Raw genomic sequence first — 23,129 nt, forward strand, 5'->3', positions numbered from 1 at the left:
CCCCCCCAGCTGCTGGGGGCATGAGCATTCATGCATATTCATAAATGATTTGGAAAAGGTGGTGAATAACGAGATGTTCAGATTGGCAGATGACAACATTATTCAAAGTGATAAAGGCCAAGGTGGAATCTAAGAAACTACAGAAGGATCTGCCATGATTGAGCAAATGGACAACTTAAATGGCAGATGAAATTCATTGTTCATAAGTGTAAAGTGATGCACCTGGGCAAAAATAACCCAAACTATACCTTGCCCAATGATGGGTTCTGCATTAGCTGTTGAAGAAGAAAGATCTGGGAGTCATCACGGACAATATGCTAAAAACATTAGTTCAAGGCTCAGCGACTGTCAAAAATGCAAACAAAATGTTAGGGATTAAGAAGGAAATTGTATACAAAGCTCAAATTATCATTATGTCCTTTCACAATTCTATGGGGAATTCACAGCTTGAACACTCTGCGCAGTTCTGGTCCCTTCACCTCAAAAAACATAGAAAAACTAGAAAGGGTACAGGGAAGGGCAACAAGGATGATTAGGGGTATGGAGGAGCTTCCATATGAGGAGAGACTAAAGAGGCTAGGTCTGTTCTGTTTAGGGAAAAAACGCTTGGGGGGGACCTAAGGGTTTACAAAATACTAAATGGCAAAGAGAAAGTAAATAGAGATTTATTACTTGTCTTGCAAGAGAGAGTAAATATTAGGGGATACAAAATTAAACTAGTAGGTACTAAGTTCAAAACTAAGAAAAGGAAGTTCTTTTTTTACATAGCATGTAATTGAAGTGTGGAACTCATGGCCACCAGATTTAGAAGCTTACAGTTTAGCTAGTTTCAAAAAGGGATTGGACAGATTCTTGGAGGAAAGGGGCATCAGTAGCTACTGAGCATGGGAGTTAGGGATACAGATTCTGAATTAAAGCTTCCTATACTTTACATGTTGGAGGCTGCAAGTCAGTGGAACAGGAAAAACCCTGGTCACACCAAATTCATTCTCCTTTTCAGCATCCATTCTGCAACCGTGTGGCGCAGGATACTGGGCAAGATAGACCTGTGGTCTGACCCAGTAAATGGCAATTCTTATGTTCTTATTTACTTAGCAACTTGTACATTAGGATTAATTTTTGCAGTATTAACTGGCCCTGTTAGATTTTGTTAGGAGTAAATGACTATCTTCTATTCCTTCTGTTTGCACTTCTTTATAATTTAGTTTGAGAAAGTGTTGTGGCTATTAGCAGTTATATTCTTGACTTATTCACCGTTCACAAGTACAGTTTTATAATGGGTATCAGATCTTATTGGAAAGTAGAAATGTATATGTGAATTAAAAAGATACAAGAGACTTCATATTTGTGTGCACCTAAACTATAATTTGTTTAAAAGGCTTGTAAGCCCAGAAGGATGTCTTTTTCCCCCTTTTCAATATGCCTAGTTCTAAAAGTAATCAGTTTTGTAAGAGTAGTATAGCACAAATATTCTTTTGTGTAATAAAATGTCGCAGGCCAAACTGTTGTCTTCTCAGACCCTTAATAAGCTAAGGAAAAATCTTTCTTCTAGTAAGACATCCTGAGATGCTCAGAATTAGTGTGCTTCAATAGCTATGAGACAGTTGAGCAGAATTTCTTCCTTGGGCAGATGGTAGGTATCAGTCACAGGATGGGACCAAAATTAATCATATGCAGGTGAATCCAAGGGAGAAGTTCCTCCTTTGTCCCTCCCAAGAGTGAGAGAGCCTCTTTTGTGGCTGCATATCCTTGAAGGAATCTGTGGAGTCTACTAGAAATTAGGCCAAATTGCATATCATCGTAGTATAGAAACATACACAGATCATGTTTTTAATGTCCTCAGTTGTGCAGAAGAATTAAAACCAAATCATGTTTCCTCCGGTGAATAGGGTTTGACTGCACCTTCTAAATTTCAGGTCCTACTTTAATGTAAACATTACAATGTATTTTTATTTTACTTCATCTTATGTACAATAATAATAATAGTGGTGATGATGATATTTTTTATTATTATTACAATTCAAAGTAGGTTTGGGGGATCAGTGACATCCTGTTGTCAGGTGATGGTGGTGGTTTTCTTGCCTCTTCCTGTTTTGCAGTCCTGGAATGAGACTGCAATTTGAGCATGTCAAATGTAGAGGAGCTGCTGGAAATTACTCTTGGCATTCTGTTATCACAAGTGTGCGTCCATGTGTGCGTGCCAAAAAAGACAGCAGTCTGAAATGTCTAGGTCATGGCATGCACTGTGAATTCTGTCTTGCCTTAACAGGCCATTCTTTCTTCCTTTGAAAATGTTGGACCTGGCTTAAATGAATTCATTTTACTTACTACTTATTTAAAAATAAAATAATTGTGTAAGCTAGAGTTAAGCTTTTCTGCCAGCGTAAGAGAAGCAACAGCATAGACAATTTGAGAACCTGGTGTCGTTTAGGATTTGCCACTTCCATATTTTAATATTTTATCTATCCTATTTATAATAGGACCAGCTTGTCTGTTCCTCTCCGCAACTGTAGCTTTGAAAAATGTACCCTATCCAACACGTGCTGAGTCCTACCACGTATTGCTTCTAGAGCAGTGGTGCTTAATGTTTTCATCCAGTGGGTTGGATGGGCAGTGTCCAATCCTTCTACAGGCCAGATCTGGCCGGTGGACCCAATCTGGCACACAGGGCACCATCCGACTGTGTGGAGAGGGGGCAGGGACTAGCCTGGCCCCAATACAGCCCTGCAGGGGAAGGGGGCTTAGCCTGGCCCTGCAGAGGGGGAGGGGGCATGACCTAGCCCCAAGGGGGAAAGGTCATGGCCCAACCCTGTGGGAGAAAGAGGATGTGGCCCAGCACCAACCTGGCCAGATGGGAGGAAAGGGAGTGCGGCCCAGCCCCACAGGGTGGGAGGGAGGAGGGGTTTTGACCTTGTTTCAAACCAGCTGCACAGGGAAAGGGAGAGGGGTATGGTCTGGATCCACGGGTGGTGGGGAGTAGGGGGCATGGGCTGGTCCTGAACCAGATGTGCAGAGGGAAGAGGGCACCGCCAGGCCCTGTTCTGGTCATGTGGGAGAAGGTTGTGGTCTGGCTATGATCCGGTGCATGGGGTTTGGGATTTTGGCGGTGGGGAGGGGTGGTGGTATTAACTGCCTCTGCTCCCCTGCCACCAAATTTCCCTTCCTATGAGGAGCTGCCAGGCTGGGTTCCAACGCTCTGCAGGCTGCATTTGGCCCATGGGCTGGAGGTTGAACACCTCTGTTCTAGAGTGCATGTGTAACACTTCTGGTGAACTTAGAATCCTTAGCTGCAAGTGCAAGGAAATATTAACATGTCATAGTTGCTCTGTATTTCAGACTGGTATACAGTTTTTCACTTTAAAATTTATTTTACTTTTTCAAAGACTGGTACAGCATTTGGGGTTTGTGGGCTGTTTTTTAATGTTTTCCATCTTTGTTGGGAAGAACCCATTTCTCTTTCCTTCCTGCTCCCCTCCTCCCCCCATGTCTGCTACATTTGCAACTTGGGAAACTTTTGATGCAGCTTGAATACAAAATTAAAGGGTGCCTATACACGAGTGCTGCTCTGATACGCTTTAATTGCAGCACATTGGAGCAAACTCAATTAATCTGGCAGTGGGGATGCTTGAACTAAAGCCCACTGAATGAGCTTTAGTTCAAGTGCCCCTACCACCATCTGTAAGCACGGGGATGCTGATATGAGACATTGTGGTGCCTTTATAGTGCGAAATAATTCTGTATCTATGAAAAGAGCACCCAAGTTACCAACAGCAGCAATACACAATAAGCTGGGCAGTCGTACTGAAAAAGGGTATCAAAAGGGCTTTTGGAGTATTAATGGATTTTTAGTTAGTTCTGACTCAGTACAACTAATACAAAATTAATGTGTTTGTATTTCTCTTGTATTTGGTGTCAGTATTATTTGTATTTTTATTTGCAGTGTTTCTGCAAACTGAATTTTATGTCAGATCAACAATTGCAAACAAGGCAACACAACTTTCTGAGCTTTTCTGTGTTAAAGACAACTTGTTTGAAAAATGTTGAGGTGTTTTTCTTCTGAACAAAATATTTAGGAAAAGTAAAGTTTACTATTTTGAAACTTTTGTTGTGTTTTCCATGTAGCTAGATGCTGATTTTTTTTTTTTTTTTTTTTTCTAGAACGGTACCTTTCCAACTAAATGTTTGCAACTGTAGTAACTTGCTGCTTATAGTTCTCTGCATGTTTCTTTCCAGCTAGTGCTTAACTTGTCTTGTGCATGGTTTGTGCAAACTGCATTTTTAACTTGTCTTTGTCTTTGATGCTTGCAACCTAATCCATCCCAGCTACACTGCCTCGAAAAGAAAGTGCTGTCAAACAGGAAACAGAGAGTGAGTATGACTAGTTGCATTAGTAGCTATTGTCATGCATGGGTGTCTGTAGATGTGTTGTACATCATGGAAAACCTGTTAACACTAAAGTGACCTGTGGTGCAATAAATATTTGTAAGAAATATTTGTGTTATAGGGCAAAATAAATGTTAAATATGGTTATTGTATGAAATGAAATGTACAGGATTAAATGAATAGTACTGTTGTGGATGAGATTTATGAATATTTACTGTAGCATATTTACTTGAGGGTTGAATCTAGGAGTAGAGTTTTTTACTCTTTTGTTTGCACCCAGGTCTTTCAATCTAGTAAAAGCTTTTCCTTACCCATCTCTTGTGTTACGCTGCCCCCCTCCCTGCTCCAGCCCCAAAACACACTTTTTTTCCTATCATTGTCAATTGTAGAAAAAGCTCCACTTTTCCAAAAAAGAACATGGAAGGTGTCTTCAGCTACTGAAGTGTTTTTCTTCTCTTTTTGGAATAAATTACATGTTTTCTCTTTATTTTGTAAGTTGCTAAAGGAAAAATTTAAAGATTACAAGTGATCTTCCTATGATGAAATTGTCTATTCAGGAGACAGATTACCTGCCCAAAACCATTTCCTATGCTTGCTAGGTTTAGGTTCAAGGTGTGCAGTGTGGTTCCTTAGATAATTTTTTTTCCATGCTGTTACTATATAGACTTATGGTGCTGTGTTGCAATTAACTCTGGAAAACCTCTTGAATATTTCACTTACCTTGTAATGAAGAAATGTGTATACAGATCAGAACTGTTTGGGGTAGGTACAGATTTACAGTCCGAGTACTTAGAGTCTTGGGTGTAGGGGGAGGAGGAGTGTGCTTTATGGGTAAGTATTTGTAGTTGTTTTCAAATATGCCCGAGTCCAATAAGTCATCATCTTAAATGTTTATTATTTTGTAGGTCTTCATGGAAGTTCTGGAAAATTGACTGGATCTACTTCTAGCTTAAATAAACTCTCTGTTCAGAGTTCAGGAAATCGTAGGTCTCAATCATCCTCTCTGCTGGATATGGGAAACATGTCAGCTTCTGATCTTGATGTGGCTGATAGAACTAAATTTGATAAGGTAAAACAGAGGGAAATATAACATTTTACCTTAAGTTTTTAATGTTAATTGTTAAGAATTTGCTTTTTGGTTCATTTGAAAATTGGTATAAAAAGCCAAGAGTCCAGATAGATGTTTCCAGTTTGTTGGGAAAAGTGTGTGTGTACACTGTCTTTTTTAGATCAGATATAGATATCTATTTCCAGTGTTAAAATTCATATATACTGTGAGATTGCTGAAGGCTGTGGCTAAGTATGGACAGTCAAAAGTGCCCAAGGCTGAATTGATTCAGTCTTTGCAGATTAGTCTAAGCTGCAGAGATTAAACTGAGAAACAACTGGATAGATATTCACTTTTGATTCAGGGAATGCAGCCACATGCCTGCAGTGGCTCAGGCCAGAAGCTGGGGAGCACTAGAGCAGCATGGTGCTGTGTTCGCTTCCTCTTCCTGCTGCCCTGAGGTCTCCGATTTGCAGTCCAGAATCACAGTAGCAGGACTCTGCAGGGTTTCACATCACTTCTTCCTGCTTCCAGGTGCCTCTGGGATGTGTAGTCCACAGTCGCATTCATCAGTAAGTTTGAGCGGGGTGTTTAACTCCCCTTCCTGGCCCCAGACCCCTGCCAAGGTTTACCTGGGGTGGCATTCATCCCCACCCTTGCAGCCTGGACTGCATCCCAGCTAGGGAGCAGAGGGCTGGGGCTAGCCCTGATCTCTGGAGCAGACAGCACACCTCAGCCCAGGGCTGCAAAATGTGCTGGGGGACTGATTTAACTTGAACCAGGAAGGGGACTGGGACCAGTGCCGTGGCAAGGAAGTTTTGGCGCCTGGAGCAAAGTTCACAGTGGCAGCCCACCCTCATCCCATGCACAGATCCAGGGGGCACATGCCCCCCCACCATGCTTGCACGGGAGTGCACACAGCCGTGGGAGCCAGCCTCCCCCTGTCACTGTGCCCCCCCAAACCAGCTGCTTGCAGCTGTGTCCTACGCCTTGCAGCTCTGTCCTGCTTCTTGCCTCAGCTAGGCAGCCCCTGTTGTTACCTCTTCGTTTCAGTGCCTGGGATGGTTGCCCAGTTGCCGCCGCGCGCGCCCCCCCCCCCGCTATGGCACTGTCTGGGACAGAAGTTTCATAAACCAGTTTGACCCAAATCAGTAAGTCTAATACTTCATTTAACCAGGTTTATCTTAAATCAGTTTCAGCTGTTTTGAAACTGGTTTATATACACTGGGCCTCTGTTCTGTTACAGGTTTAAAACAATTTCTGATGACTTAAACCAGTTTATGGGTAACTTCTGCCCTAGCCCTAATGCTTTGTTGCCAAGTACCATCTTGAGAAAATGAAGAACCAATGTAAAATCAAATGTTATTGGATTAGTCTAGTTGAGCAGAATAATTTTTGTCTCCCATCACCAACCTGTTGGTAATTTACTGGTTTGTGTGTGCGCGAGTAAATGCAGCATCTCTGTAAAGAGTTTTTCTCTCTTAGTTATGGACATGCTTTCATAGACATGCTGCTTACAGATGTGGAAAAAAAACCAAAACCTCAGCACTTTACTTCAAGCTCAGCATGCCCCCGCACAGTGCACAATACATGCCCAGAAGAGGCAGCGCATTAGCAGGACTGGGGTCACCCAACATCTGTATAGATTGGGCACTTCAGCAGGTCTTTACGGTGCTTTTATCTAATAGCTGATTGAATCAGTTATTAGATAAAAGCACTAAAAAGCCCCACTGAAGAGACAATATATACAGCATATATACAGATGCTGCAGAGCCAGGTTGAACTATTGCGCTGCCTCTTCCAATAAAGTACTGGGGTGTGTTGGTTTTGGTTTTTTTTGTGTCACATCTGTCAGCCAAAGATATTTGTCTGTCAGGTGGAGTTAAAAGCTACGTCATCTCTCCTGTGAAAATTTTGTTTTTGTTAAAGTAAAAATTCTGATTTTGTTACAGGTTAAAAAAAAAAGCAAGATAATGGTTACTAATTGAGTGGGTTTGTTTTCATTTAATAAAATGAAAAACTTTTCCACCTAAGTTCTTTATCTTGTATGTCTGCATCTAGTCTTGGGGTGTGCACGCACATACACATACAAAGTTAAGGTGCTTACCTAGTAACTTTTACTATTAATTTTTCTATTGAGTTTTATTACTCAGCTATATTTAGTTTTATCTCATGATAGACTATAACAGTCACCATACCATGCCTGTTAATCCATAACACTTGCAAAATAAATTAATAATATAGCCGTGAAAAAAAGTCTTTGTGGGTTGCTGGAACCACTGCTATAGATCAGTGGTTCTCAACTTTTTTAGAATTGAGGCACGCTTACTAAATGCTAGCTCTTTCTTTTGCTCTTTTTTGACTAGAAAAATAGCAAAGCGTTTTTCTGTGGCAAAGGAATCGGAAAGACCATAACATGTCAGAATCTGTGTTTATCTTGTGAATCATGTTTGCACACCTAACTGTGCTAACATTGCGTGGCACCCTGTAGCACCCTTGAAAAGAAGGTGTTCCTGGATGCTGTGGGACTCTGGTTGAGAATCACTGTTATAAATTGATCTAGTCTACCTTGTCCAAAAAAAGGCAAGGTCACAGTTTTATTAAAAAATTAATGTAAAAACGAATTTACCAGTTTCACCAGATGCGAGATTTTTTTTAAATACACAAAAATAAACTTTGCTGTGAAGCAGTTGGGGTTACTGAATATACAACATACCCAATACCAACCCTCAAAAACAAAAAGGAAGGGATTGAGCCAATTTTGCTTAGCCTTTTGGCCCCACAGTCCAGATGAGTAGCATGTGGATGGTCTGTGTCACTGGGATTGTGCCCCTGCACTCAAAGTACTGTCCAGGGCTACGCTATCTGGCTCTCAGAGCTACCCACAAGTCTGGAAGTTTGGCAGCATGGGAGCAGTAATTAACACTGCCACTATTCCCCTCACTGCCACACCTTTGGACCCGTGGGAAGCCCCGTAGGCTGGATGACATTGGCTCCATGGGTCAGATCTGGCCCATTAGCCAGAGATTGAACACCCCTGGATTAAGCTAACTGAATTGCATGCTCTTTAATCATCCACCCACAGAACACACCTCCTTATTGTACAGCTACCGTTTCTCACAGTTCATATTGTATATCTAAGCCTGGTCTGCTCAATATTTCTTTTATACCCTGCTCACTTGGGCCAACAGAATGCAGTACTGCATCACATGTTCACAGCCGAATATCTTTTGAAAATGGTTTTCTCTTACAGGGGTAATAGCTTGCATACATTGCTGATTTCTATGAACTGTTCCCTACTCTGCTGTTTCCTGCAACCATGTCGGTCTTATAATTTCTTACCATAGTTTATAATTGAGCTGTAACCTTGTTTAAAATGGGTAAAGCACAGCTTCAAATCATCATGTGGGCAAAGGGTAATAGTTGCTGAACTAGTAAACACTTAATCTTGTAGTCAAAGCATTCATTTGACACTTCTGCTTCACAGAGCAAAAATGTTCATCTTCATTTCGTTATTCATTTTAAAGGGAACAAGTAGTAGAATGGGTTTATGTGAAAGTTAACGTGTATGTATGAAAGCAATAGAGCAGTCATATATTTGGCAGAAATCTGAGTTCAGAATATTTTTGCAGAAGGCTGAGAAGGTATGGAATGAAATGCAACAAGCAATTGAAAATTGAGCCAAGAATAGTGTTTTAATTGTCTGTGCTGTATTTTTAATAGTGGCTGGTATGTGAGTGCATAATCAAACATTGGTTTTATTTAGATTTTCGAGCAGGTGCTAAGTGAACTGGAGCCCCTGTGTCTGGCAGAGCAGGACTTCATTAGTAAATTCTTCAAACTGCAGCAGCATCAGAGCATGCATGGAACAACAATGGTATGACCCTTTCAATGTAGCTGACCTGATACACAATCTGATACCACAATTGCCTAATTAGTAACTGATGTTTAGAATATTGTAAAGAGCAAATAGTTCAGTTTACTGTTTTAAGGACCCAGTCTAATTACAAACATATTTCTACTAGGGCTGTGTGAAGCTTCGGTTGCTGATACGATTTGGGGAAGATTCGGCCCAATTTGGCAGCCGAATCTCTGAATCTGAATTGAATCATTAATCTCTCGGAATCGAATCAGAAGCCTCCAGTTGGATTCGGAGAGATTTGGCAATTCGGACACAGACATGGCTTTATGCGTTTTTTCTACCTACCTCAAGGTCCCAGGCAGCTCGTGAACACTGAGATGGTGGGGCAGATGGAGCGTCTCATTGGAGTGCGGTGGGTCCCCAGTGCGCTCGGTCCACCTTGGTCAGCTTTTTGGGTCGGCCGCCGAGCGTGCAGGGAACCCCTGGCTCAGTGACTGGTGCCTCCTGCATCTGGGGGGGGCACCCGGGGTCCCCCTGCGGCCAATTGCTGAGACAAGAGGGGCCGCGGGCGGGGAGTCTCCTGCGTGCTTGGCTGTGGACCCAGAAGTGGACCAGTACTTCCGATCCACTTCTGGGTCTGCCGCTAAGCACCTGGGGGGGCCGCACTCCTGTGGGATGCTCCATCCATCCCACCATCTCAGCATTCACAAGCTGCACCTGGTACCTGGAGGTATGTAGAAAAAACATATAAAGTTGTGTATATGGCTAGTTTGTGTATGTTAGAAGATGTCCACAGACAATAATATCACAAACAACAGTGTTACAGAGTTACCTTGTTCGTTGATTCCTGATTTATAAATTGAATTTCAAATTCAGTGCAAGAATGGATTAACTTTAACAGTTTCTTAGTGGGCTTGGCTAACTAATGTCGATAAAACTAAGTTGTCTGCGAATTCAGAAAATTGTTTTAGTTTAAGTTGTGCTACGTTATAGATTCATAAATTCATAGATGTAGGGTCGGAAGGGACCTTGTAGATCTTCTAGTCTGACCCCCTGCCCTGGGCAGGAGAGAAGACTGGGCTCAAATGACCCATGTCGAGCCTCCTCTTAAAGACGCCCAGGGTAGGAGCCATCATCACTTCCCTTGGAAGTTGGTTCCAGATCCTAGCCGCCCTGACTGAAATAGTGTCTTCTAATGTCTAGCCTAAACCTACTCTCTAACAACTTATGGCCATTATTCCTTGTGACTACACTGACCAGTGTCACACAGAGGGGGAGGATCACCTCCTTGGCCCTGCTTGTGATGCATCTGTGGATGTAGGACAAGGTACGGTTAGCCCTACTGACCATGTTCTCGCATTGTTGGCCCATGTTCATCTTGGAGTCAGTCATGACTCCAAGATCTCTTTCTGTCACCGTGCTTTCGAGAAGGGAGTTCCCCAGCCTATCGGTATGCTGCTGGTTCCTACTGCCCAAGTGCAGCACCCTGCACTTGTCAGTATTGAATTCCATCCTATTTTCATTTGCCCACCCCTGTAACCTGTCCAGGTCCTGCTGTAATCTGTCCTTCCCTTCTAGCGTGCCCACCTCACCCCAAATCTTGGTGTCTGCAAATTTAAACAGGCTGCTCTTCACCCCGTCGTCCAAGTCACTAATAGCCCTGGGGGACCCCACTGCCCACTTTTCTGCAGGTCGAAAATTAGCATATGCAGCTACCACTGTTGCTATACCAGTTTTTGTACGCAACAATCCAAACTGTGCCTGGACCCCAGAGTGGAAAACTAACTAACCACTTGTATGTTCAGTTCCTTGACTTGCAGATAATGCATGCCAAGGTTAAGATGCGTATTTTGAATTGCTGGCAACCTGAATAAAGCAGGCTGTTCTTTCTCTCATGGTTGATGAGTATTCTCCTCAAAAAGAGAGGCAAGGGTATTTTTATTGGACCAACTGACTAGTTGGGATAAAGGTCGACAAGCTTTTGAATTCAGGATGTCCTTCAGGTCTGCATTGCCTTGCATTCAAAAGCTTGTCTAAGTCTCTTCCAGCAATGCAGTTGGTCCAATAAAAGAAATCATCCTAAGAAATCCTTGCCTCTTTCAATTCTTGGACCAATATAACTACAACGTCATTCTATGCTACTATAACTTCTCAAAAAGAGACATCATCATGCTCCTTTTTTTGTGGAGAAAGACAGACTTTTTTAGACTGTTTCCCCACACCTCCTTTCCTCCCAGATGGAGACTAGGTACATTAAGGGGTAAAATTCTGGCCTCATTGAAGTCAAGGGCAGCTTGTCCATGACTTCAGTAGGATCAAAATCCAATCCTTAATCATGCTATTCCATTGTTGGTGTTTACCTACCAGTTAGTAAAGAGCGTTACTAAATTGTTGTTTATAGTCTGCAATAGAAAAAAGGTACTTCTGCACTATGGAGGCCAGAAGACAGGAACTGAATAATGCTGTTGGTGAACACTGTTAACACCTTAGTTCAGGCAGGCAAATTGTGTGACTCGAGCTGTTCATGACTCAGAAATCCATCTGACACATGATACTGGCCAAGCATTGCCAGTATATAACCTTCTATCTTCCCATTTACTGAAAAAAACTATGGTAAAACAGCGGTTCTTATCTCGCTGTCCTCACTCATATAAGTGTGGCATGAACTGCATTGGTGGATTTGGACAATTTCAAAGGATAATTGAAGATTAGTCAGCAACACCTGTTACCATTTAATATAACATGTTCATGATTTGCTTATATAATAAGATTAGATGTGGGTGATTTAGTTACAGGAGTATAAGTGGTGAGGAAATGATGCAAAAAGAGTCGAGGGAAGATAATGGAGAGGGACTATATTATTCAGAATTTGAGGCAAGGACAAAGCCTTGCCTCAAAGACGGTATTGACTTTTAAGGGTGGCCATTGTCATTGTCATCTGGTGATTTGGTAGTTAATGATTTGAGAATGTTATATGTTAGAGAGTGCTGAGATGACTCTGGAGCAGTAGGGCATAGTATAATGCAAGTGTGACTACTATATATACCAACTTCAAAAAACGAGTGCTGATAATTTTGTTTTTTGTAAACATAACTATTAGTTAGGTATAGAATTTTAGTTCAGTATTTTAATTAAACATAATGTCCTTCCTAATTCTTGCAGAGTGAAACAGAGGACACGGATGGAGGAACTTTATCTCGGTCATATAATCCTAGTGTTGCACAGCCTATTTCTTCTGAGTATGTATTGATATTTTTATTCTTGTTCATTCCTGAATCTAAACATTTATTATGAGTATATCTATATATGTATTATGAGTATAAATCATAAGTTAATTACTTCTGTTTCCTGCAGGAATATAAGTAATGACTTGTGTTTGTGAGTAAATGTTAACTGTTCAGTGTGTATAATATATACTTAAATTTGTTCAGGTAAGTGTTTAACTGTAATACAAAAAATAATTCTGATACCTATCTGCAAAATAACAAAAAAAAACATTATTTGTTTTGTATACATGCCCAGGAGAACAGTTGACCTTTAGGGGAGGCCAAGTCTGGTTCAGAAACTGAAGTGTTTGTTTGATGTTAATGAGCTAAATAAAAACCATTATCATCTTATACACTTAAGTTGTGGGGTTTTGGTTTTGACAGCATTCTACTAACATGTGACAAGCACTCTGGTTTTCTTTTTTATCCCATGCTGAAAACATTCAGACTTACTGAATGAAGTAAAAGAAAGAAACTTAATACCTGCACATTTTTCATTCTATATAATGAAAATACATAGTAGCTTGGTAAATCATCAGATTAATTAATTAATTTATTATATATCTTTTACAGGAAAGACATGATCCGGCAGATGATGATAAAAATATTTCGCTGTATTGAGCCTGAGCTAAATAATCTTATAGCTTTGGGAGACAAGATTGATAGCTTTAATTCCCTTTATATGCTAGTTAAAATGAGTCACCATGTTTGGACAGCACAAAATGTGGACCCTGCTTCCTTCCTCAGCACAACACTTGGAAATGTTTTGGTGACTGTCAAAAGGAACTTTGACAAATGCATTGTAAGTTTTTAAAACTGAACTTATAAAATATAAGGCCATTAAAAATGGAAGAAAAATCTAAATGTTAAAAGTCATTGGTTTTATAAATAATTTGTTTATTCGTTGATTATGAAGAAATGTAAAGTAAGTCACGTACCTCCAAAATTGCATTAATGATTGGTGAGTAGTTTTGTCTTGAGCGTTTTCAAGAATGAACTGGAGAAGTGCAGCCATTTTTGAGGGATGAGACGTGAGTTCCATAGCATTGAAGTGTCAAAACCTGCCCCTATCCTGCTGGTGTGAGCAAGGCAAACAGAGCATAGCCCTTGAGTCACCTGATTTGCTAAACAAAATTTGTTTTATACTACTACTACTACTACTACTACTACTACTACTACTGTTAAAAAAAAGAAAAAAAAAGATAGCCATGTTAGTCTGAAGTTGGACAGAAGGCAAGATAGCATCTCTGTCTTGCCTTCAGAAATGTATTAAACGTGGATTTAGGTAGGCTTGCTAGTAAAGACCAAATGGTGTACCCTTCTAGGATAGGTGCAGCTTCTTTTGCCAAAATATGCTTTTGCTGGCACAGTCCCTACCAAACACTTGAATTAAATAAATTGTATCATTGAAAGGACCCTTTTCCAGAAAATCTACATCTACATTAAGGCTTTTGCTCATATAAAAACAAACAAACAAGACCAAGACCTAACACTGCTTGCTAACAGTATAGTATCTCAGTATAAGTTTCTGCTGTATAATTACAGATGGGCAGAATTTATTAATTGTATTTATTTGTAAGAATGAAGCATAAGAAAATGTTTTGTTCCTTTCTTATTTTTACTTTTTAATTTGGTTGCATCTGACAAGTAGTTCTTTATAAAATTAAACTTATCTTGGTATTTGCATGTACAAGTTGCTAGTTGCTTGCAGGAATCTGCAGAACGTGTGATTTTTTTTTTTTTTTTTTTTTTTTTTTTTACTTACATAAACAAGGAGGAAGGAAAACAGAAGCTGGAAAATATATTGTACTTGTGTTCCCTGTTTTATAAAAGTCTGTTTGGGTAAAAAGGTTAAAAAGAGCAGGTCACACAAAGATATAAAAGGACAATTATAAGAGTTTTGTGAAATGAGTACTTTTTTCCTATTTTCTTATCTGACACTATGCTTTCAACAATGTATAGACTAACTTCTTTTTGCTTTTAACTTAAGAGTAACCAAATTAAACAGATGGAAGAGGTAAAGATATCAAAGAAGAGTAAAGTTGGAATCCTTCCTTTTGTGGCTGAGTTTGAAGAGTTCGCAGCACTTGCTGAGTCTATTTTTAAGAACGCAGAGCGCCGAGGCGATCTTGATAAAGCCTACTTAAAACTTATAACGGCTGTTTTCTTCAATGGTAAGGTCTGTTGCTGTGGTCAGCCCAGTTTATTCAAAAAACACTGCTTAACCAAGGTGTCTTTCCTTCTAATTTGGAGGGCAGGATACATAGTTCTGTCTGAAATTAACATTAATGACATTCCTTAAACTGGTCAATGAGGAAGACAGATCAGAAATATGATAAATGGCATTTATCTTGACATCAAACACATCATCAATAGTAGATGTATCCATGTAGCAAAACTTGAGCACCCTGGCCTTAGAATTTTGAAAAATTCTATTTTACTACTAAAGCCATTTGGGTACATGCTTGTGTGATCATGTGCTTTGCATATAAAAATGTTGTAGGAAATATTGATTGAAATCAGTTGTTGATTACAACAAGCATACTGGTTATTAACTTAAATGTTAACAAATGCATACTGGATGCAGCCATACTGATTTTTTTTTTTTTATCACTTTTTGAATATAACTGGTTGGTAGGTGCTTTCTGGTGCTATAGAGTGACAGTTTGTGAATCTGTCTAAAATTAAAAAAAACATAAATAGATCTGTTCTAGATGTGAAAGCCAGAGACCCTTTTCTGGGGCTGTTGCTGTAACTGGCTCTCTTGCACTCATTTTCCATGGTGATCTTTTTCCCCCCCACATAATTTGGATGTTTTTCAGTCACTTTAAGAGATGAGAAATGAATTTTAAACTTTTTTTTTTTTTAGTGGAAAAAGTGGCAAATGAAAGCCAGAAAACTCCCAGGGATGTGGTGATGATGGAGAACTTCCACCATATTTTTGCTACACTTTCTCGTTTGAAAATTTCATGTCTCGAGGCTGAGAAAAAAGAAGCTAAACAGAAATACACAGATCATCTTCAGTCTTATGTTATCTACTCTTTGGGACAGCCTCTTGAGAAACTGAATGTAGGTACTTTTGAAAGCCTGTGGGTAAAGGTCAGAGGGGAGAGCATCAGGGGAATGTCGTGGTGGACATCTGTTACAAGCCACCAAACCAGAAGGAGTAGGTAAACGAGGCCTTCTTTTAACAACTGACTGAAGCTTCCAAATCACAGGGCTTGGTTTTCCTGGGACCCTAATTTATTGGGACATCTGCTGGGTGAGAAACACAGCAATGCACAAGTAGTTCAGCAAATTCCTGGAGCACTGGGGGTGTTGGTTATAGCCATGTTGGTCTAAGGACATAGTCAGAAAAGGTTCTTTGGGCGAGTGATATTTTCTACCAACTAAATTATACCAGCTAAATAGTTGGAAAAATTGTCATCTGCAAGCTTTCGGGCACAAACACCCTTCTTTAGGCATAGGGAGAGTCTGCTGGTGTTAGTGTGTTCTCCTGTGTGTTAGCCAATATGCAAAATGCAGGTTTATGAAAATGGAAACTCATATCAGGGAAGATCAAAGGGGAACATTGGGGATAACTTTTTGTTACAGATAGTAGGTCAACTCGGGGGCAGGGTGCTCTTGCAAATTATCCTGATGCAGTAGAACAGTGGTGCTCAACATTTTTTTTCCCACTGGGCCGGATGGTGGTTACAATCAAGCCTTTTAGGTAGACATTTGGCTGGGATTTAGTTGGGTTAATAATGTCTTGAGCAAGGGACTAGTTTAGATGACCTTATGACAAGGGTGGGCAAAATGCGGCCTGCCAGGCCATTCTACCCAGCCTGCGGGGCCCCTGAAAATTTTAGAAAATTAATACTTATCTGCCCCTGGCTGCCTGTCATGCGGCCCTTGATGGCTTGCCAAAACTCAGTAAGCAGCCCTCCACCTGAAATAATTGCCCACCCCTGCCTTATGAGAACCTCTTCCAGCCCTACTTTCCCATGATCCTTTGAACTGTATTTCTGATGAAAAATATATTTGTTTTTCTCCAGAAACTGTCAAATGTGCACAATGTGCATTTGCACTACCAGGCAGATAAGAATGATCTATCTCTTGTTTTGTTAAATTCCAGTAAGAATGGCTGCTTAAGGGATTCCAGTTTTTACCTGGAAAAAAGTCTAAAGATCTCAATGACTTCTTATTAACATGTTTTAAATATTATATCCAACCTGTTGTGTCTTGGAAAAGGGCATCTTTCCTTGCTATAATTTTCATTATTGCTCTCATCTTTAGATGGGGAGCAAACATCCTGTTTCTAAATTACTTAAGTCTCTTATCTAAATTCCCAGAAAGGTCCCAGCAATTCAGTTGAACTGTAACATTGTTACTCAAATTGCCAATTGCTCAAATCATGAACTAGACTTAATAAAGGGGGATAAGGCAAGGTGCCGCGTTTCATAGTTGGTAGGGTTGGAAGGGACCTGAGGAGATCATCTAGTCCATCCTCCTGCCGTGGCAGGAAAGAGTACTGGGGTCAAACGCCCCCAGCCAGATGTTCGTCCAGCCTCCATGTCTAACTCACGTGATTTATTGATCACGTGAGTTAGACATAGAGGTTCGGGCACACCATTCATACAAACACACACAAATCATCATACACATCATTACACACAGGCATACACATACACAAAACAACCGTTTCATTCACACACACACACCAGATATAGTTACCAGCAATAGTTGCTCAGTATCAGCCCAGGGTGGCCAACCCGGGCTTATTGAGTAGATGATGATGATTTGAAGATAGCAGATTTGAAGATAACAGCTGGAGCGGGGTGAACAGATGTATATGTGCTCCGATGAAACAGCAGTAGAGAAAGAGACTTGCCCAACTTGGCATTTTCAAAGTGTTTTTTTTTTTTTTTATAGGGATTGGCATCCTTTGTTTCAGTGCTTTGAGGTTTTTCAATGCCCAGCTTCTGTTTTTGCGGTTGTTCTTCTTTTGTCTTCAGCTTATCTTAGCCTTGGAGTGTTCTTGTTGCCCATCTGGCAGGATGGGTTTATTTTTTTTCCCTTGTTAATTTCTTTGTGCCCTAGGCCTCAAAGGGATTCTTCAGCCATTTATTAATTAGTTTACTGACTGGTAATTTACATTTGGCGCCTTGTTGCTTACATAAACAATTATATCTTCTTCTCCCATCTCTATGCCATTCTCTCACCATTCACCCTTTTACACACACACACATACATAAAGGCTATGTAGAGTTCATTCACTTATGTCAAGCAGAAGGATACAAAATGGAGTTTTCAAGTAGCTTACAGGACAAGACTAACATGGTTACATTTCACTATTATTACACTCTATGTTAACATCAGCTACATTAGTTCAGTTCATGCTACAACTTGGTTTCTGGAACACCCAGATTACTTCAGCTCCATTTGAGATGATTTTGATAAAGTAATTTAAGCTAGAATTAGTTTTGTAGCTTATTATAAATACATCTATAAAACTGAATTATTTATGATTAAGAAAAAAGAAGTCATGGAGTTGTGTGTATATGATCTGTTTAAAAAACACAAATAAGCTTGCCAGAGTTGCTTGAGTCAAAATATGGCTTGCTTTACATACATTTTCCTAAACCATTTTCATCCCTTTTGACAAGCTGGGGGGGAGGGGAATGGCACTGGTTGAGGGGAATGGGAGATTGGCGGAAATATTCCTTTTTAGATCACATGCCTTTAGGAAAAGCATCTTATTTTAATGTGGATGACTACAATTCCTTATTTTTATGTGAGAGACTGCTACCTTTCCATGCAGTATTACCTCATTAACTAAGCAGTGTCCAGCTGGGTCCATACTTAATGGAAGGTTTCAGGGAAAGGGTAATTTTGCAGGAAGTGGTTTCATTTTCCTTTGGCTGTTTTAGAGCAGTGGTTCTCAACCATTTTAGACTCAAGGCACCCTTTAGAAAATATCAGTTCTTAATTTTCAATTGATTTTTGCCTACATAAAAGTAATAGAGCAATTTTTCTGTTGCAAATAACTCAGACCACAACAGGTCAAAATGGCTTAATACTTTGGATTCCTATTTGAAAGCTTTGGTGTTTTCTTATCAATCATGTGTACACACCTAATAGTGACAATAGGCATGGCACTCCTAAAAGGATCTCAGGGCACTCGAGAGATACTGGTTTAGAGGTAGCTAATGTTTATAGGTGCTGTGTCAGATCCTTAGTTTATGTAAATCAGTGTAGTATAACTGAAATCAGTAGGTTTTTTTCCCCCCAGATTATGCAGATCAGCCTTTTCACACTTATTGAATCACAAATGATTTGGTAATCATTAATAGTTTTCTTTTTTTTTTTTTCAGCATTTCTTTGAGGGTGTTGAAGCTCGTGTGGCACAAGGTGTAAGAGAAGAGGAAGTAAGTTATCAATTAGCTTTCAATAAACAAGAGCTACGAAAAGTTATAAAGGAATATCCTGGTAAGGAAGTGAAGAAGGGATTGGATAATCTGTATAAGAAGGTTGACAAACATCTTTGTGAAGAAGAAAACTTACTTCAGGTAATATTATAGCACATATTGGATATAAGGAATAATTTTACACTTCAGATTTGTTTTAATATATATATGTATAAACATTTGGCAACTGCATGGAGTCTGTTCTCTCATGTGGAACTGTATATGAAAATAAGGGGAAAATTAGTATAAATTGGACCACGGGAATGCTGCATAAACTTACAACTCTGTATTCAGAGCATTCCAGAAAGGTTATTAATAAATAAATACTGTATTTGCCATCACATAAGTGTTACCGTTGCCTTTTCCCACTTATGGGATGTGTTTGAGCTTCAGAACCATCTTTAGGGAAATTCTGGCTTTCAGGAGCATGCCTGCCCTCCTCCTTGGGGGACTGAATATGTTGAGAAGAGTTTTGTAAAAGGGCTCTTGCACATTTTGAAAGACCTGATATTGATCAGTGAGGGAGATGAGACCAAAATAGATGGACCATTGGTCTGAACAGGGGACTACTACTTCAGCACAGAACTTATTTTCAATTCATGTTATCTTTTAATACAGTAATTCTGGGGGCTCAGCTATGGGATTTTTGTGTGTTCAGTTGGCTTAATTTTGTTTTTATTTGAAGTAAAAAAAAAAAAAAAAAAAATCCAGTATTTCTTTTTTTGAGGAGGCAGAGCTAAGCCACTGCTTTGAGGGCTTTGGGATGGTATTTCATTATTTGCTTGGTTAATAACAGAGGATATTTGTCCTTAACATACTATCTACTTTGCAATAATAAAATATTTTAATGTTGGGGTTTTTTTGTTTGTTTTTTTTAAACAAGACCAACCCCCACCCTTTGTCTTACCTCATGATGTTTTGGTAGAAGTTTTATAAAGGTTAGACTAATAGACTTTTGAAGAATGTTTTTTCTATTTTAAGGAACATCAGCTTTTGCCTCCAAATTAAGTGCAACTTCATTGGCAAATGCGTAGGGGGTGCACATGCGCCCCCTGAGATTGGCGGTGCACTCCCTGAAAGAAGCGCTGCCAACACTGCTGGTGGCGTGGGCGGTTGCTGCTCGCTTTCCCTCCCTGCTGACATTTCTGTGGCTTGCCTGCTGGTGGTCACCATGGCCCCCCCCAGCCTCCAGGGCACATGTTGTTCATGTGCAACTTGATCTCAGTTCGCTTTTGTTGTTGATAATTTCTGCCTTTCCAAATTCCCCATTAAGTACTGAAAAGCATAAAGCTGAAGTCATGGCTACATCTATACCTCAGTGCCATTTGTCCTTTTCTAAACATTTTGCTTTCGACTCTGACAGGTTGTATGGCATTCTATGCAAGATGAATTTATACGCCAGTACAAGCACTTTGAAGGGCTGATAGCTCGCTGCTATCCTGGATCAGGTATTACTATGGAATTCACTATCCAAGACATCTTAGACTACTGTTCCAGTATTGCACAATCTCACTAATTTCTACAAAGAGAAAGATAAGCTAACAGGAAAGCTTGTGACAGGGAAAACAAAATCACGCTCTTATATATGTTACTTGCTTTGCAAAGATGGAATTACAAGCATCTTCAGATGTCTTATAAATGTCTATTTACACTCCCATCTCGTGTGTCTGAATGTAGAATGAAAAACCTAAGTAGCAGTATTGCTTTCGAGTGGGTGGTAGCAATACTTTAAAACCATGAATTCCACAAAACACTTCAGATACCATTTTCTTCCCCTTTATGCATATGCTTATTTATACTTTTCCCCCCTCCTAATGGCAACTACCCTTGTAAATGTGTAGCACATGGAAATGACACTACCCTTCTATCTTCAATAGTACTTTATATCCTGGAAATTATGTAACCATTAAAAGATTGTACAGACCTTTTCTGCCTCTGGCTGTAATATATGGATGTGGCATTAATCCAAATAAAATGATAAATTCATGTTTTGAGAAGGTAATGATGTGTCTGTGGTTGTTCTTCAGTAAAAATAATCTTTTTCAAAGGATGTGTTTACAATTCACTAACTAAAAGACTTTTCGTTTCAAAGCAGTCACTATGCTTCCCCGCAACAGACACAGAGCTTCATTGATGAAGCTGTATGGACTGGGGGGAGGGGTTGCCTTCATCTGTAGTGGGTGGGCATGGCTGTCTACCATGGTCCTCTATCGATACGTATATTGACAGTGTTTCATAGAAGCAGGACATTGGCAGCAGTTCTTGTTCGCTTGCTTTACCTGCAGCAGGTTAGGGTTTTACGTCTGTGTTGCATCAGGGTTGATGGTAGTCTTAGGTAGTTTTCATTAAGGTTTGGATAGGGACGATCCTGCTTCAACAGGAGGTTGGACTTGAGCAGTGGTTCTCAACCTTTTTTTTGTACCAGGACCCATTTTAAATTCAATGGCCAGTGCCCCTCAACTCCTGACCCACTTGTCCCCAGGCCCCTGGTGTGTGGGGCAGGAGGGGGGCCCAAGCAGCCCCTTGCAGGCTTGAACTCTGCCAGCCTGCAAGGGAAACGCTACCATTTCCCACATTTTTCTTCTTTAAAGGAGAATCCATTTTTAAAGTTCACAACCCTTTCATATATTCTTGTGACCTACAGCTTGATAAACGCTTGACTTAGATGACCTCTGGAGGTTCCTTCCTCCTCTACTTTGATTCTAGGAGGCTTTTGGGGACATCGCAGAGCAGTCTTGCCTCCATTGCAGCAGCTCACACGCTGTACATTCATAGTAGTTTTGAGAGAGCGTGTGCTCTTAGCAAAAACCTGCTTGCATATCAAGTTTGAATTCAGCAATAATATTCCTAGGAGAGAGGTGGGCAATTTATAGCTCACACAGGGGAATGATCACCTGTCTCAAAGCAGGTCAAGAGCTGTGCTTAATAGTCAACATATGGGAAGGGTGTGGTGAATAATTATCTCTTTATGGATCACCTGCCTGCTGCTATGTCCCGTTGACAAAACTAACTACAAGGCTGTCCAAGCAGGTAGGAGATGGCCTACAGGCCCTGGCACTTGGCTCTCTGGTGGCAGCCTGGGAGTCCATGCACCCCCACTGCAGCTGGCAGGGCCGGTGGTGCGCACAGCTGACAGGTGAGGGCATCTTGAGGGCTGCTGTGAAGATTCAGCTCATGCTGCACACGGCTCTGCCGTGCACATATTGGCCAGCCATGCGCTGCTGCCAGTAGGGAGGCTGTGCCCCAGTGCTGAGACATCCAGGAGTCCCTGCCCTGTTCCTGCAGAAACACCTGTTCTGGCCGGGCACTGGGGCCTCTTCACAGCAAACCAGGCTGTGGCAAAGAAAGGAGGAGAAGGCTCCGCCTACAGAGGGAGGGGCCTGCTTTGGCCACGCCTCCAGGGCCACGTGGCGCGGGGGCTGCCGGGAGCAGGGCCGGAGCTGCCGGGAGCTCGCAGCCCGCTAGGGGGTGTGGCGGTTGGGCGGGCGGGCAGCACTGCGCGTGCTCGTACGCGGTTGCTGCGGCGACGCTCGGATGCGCTGGCTGCAGCGCGCGCCATTTTCAAACCGCCGGCCTGGTCTGGCCGCGCGCGCAGAGGCCTGCAGAGCCCGCCCCAAGCCGGTGAGTGCGCGCTCAGTGTCACAGCCGCCGCCACTGCTGGCGGCCCCCGGGGGCTGCAGGTCCGTGAGCGGGGCGGGGCGGGGCGGGGCCAGCAGCTCTGGTGCGAAGCCGCCGGGCGCTGCTCTGGTTTCAGGTCTCGTGGTGCAAGGCTTTTCCCCGGGCGAAATCCTGCCGTTGGTCACGGGGTGAAGCCGCGGCGGGGAGGGAGGGCTCTGTCAGGTCTTCGCTCCCCAGCCTTTGTCCCCCGGGCTGAGGCAGAGCCTGTCGGTTCTTGGTCTTGGAGAGCAGAACCCGTCTCCCGGTGCATGTGGACTTTTAATCTCAGTTTAATTCTCGTGTTCCGGAAGGACACGAGCCTGCACAAAGACCTCCCTTGCTATTTCCCCTGGCCTGTTGTGACGGAGCTGGTTTTCAGACAAATGCTATAAAAGCTCCTTCATGTCCATCCTCGCAGTTATTTTTTAAGGAAATATTCTAGTGCAAGTATCCATGAGTGTTGG

The 23,129-nt window shown here is 41.4% G+C and overlaps 1 protein-coding gene across 5 annotated transcripts in view; it reads left to right on the forward strand.

The window, feature by feature from the left end:
* Nucleotides 1-21,010, forward strand: part of EXOC1 (exocyst complex component 1) — a 55,295-nt gene extending 34,285 nt beyond the window's left edge. For 3 of the 5 annotated variants that reach the window (XM_025192537.1, XM_006036278.3, XM_025192538.1), the window contains 9 exons: nucleotides 4,324-4,368; nucleotides 5,289-5,452; nucleotides 9,198-9,308; nucleotides 12,456-12,532; nucleotides 13,133-13,361; nucleotides 14,550-14,733; nucleotides 15,429-15,628; nucleotides 18,916-19,110; nucleotides 20,372-21,010. In XM_025192537.1, coding sequence (XP_025048322.1) covers nucleotides 4,324-4,368; nucleotides 5,289-5,452; nucleotides 9,198-9,308; nucleotides 12,456-12,532; nucleotides 13,133-13,361; nucleotides 14,550-14,733; nucleotides 15,429-15,628; nucleotides 18,916-19,110; nucleotides 20,372-20,524 — 1,358 coding nt within the window. In that variant the 3' untranslated portion in view covers nucleotides 20,525-21,010. The remainder of the gene's footprint in view (nucleotides 1-4,323; nucleotides 4,369-5,288; nucleotides 5,453-9,197; nucleotides 9,309-12,455; nucleotides 12,533-13,132; nucleotides 13,362-14,549; nucleotides 14,734-15,428; nucleotides 15,629-18,915; nucleotides 19,111-20,371) is intronic. The other 2 variants (XM_025192539.1, XM_025192540.1) reach the window with 1 other exon arrangement.
* Nucleotides 21,011-23,129: the final 2,119 nt, after the last annotated feature.

The sequence above is a fragment of the Alligator sinensis genome, unplaced genomic scaffold (assembly GCF_000455745.1).
Source record: "Alligator sinensis unplaced genomic scaffold, ASM45574v1 scaffold134_2, whole genome shotgun sequence".
Lineage (NCBI taxonomy): Eukaryota > Metazoa > Chordata > Crocodylia > Alligatoridae > Alligator > Alligator sinensis.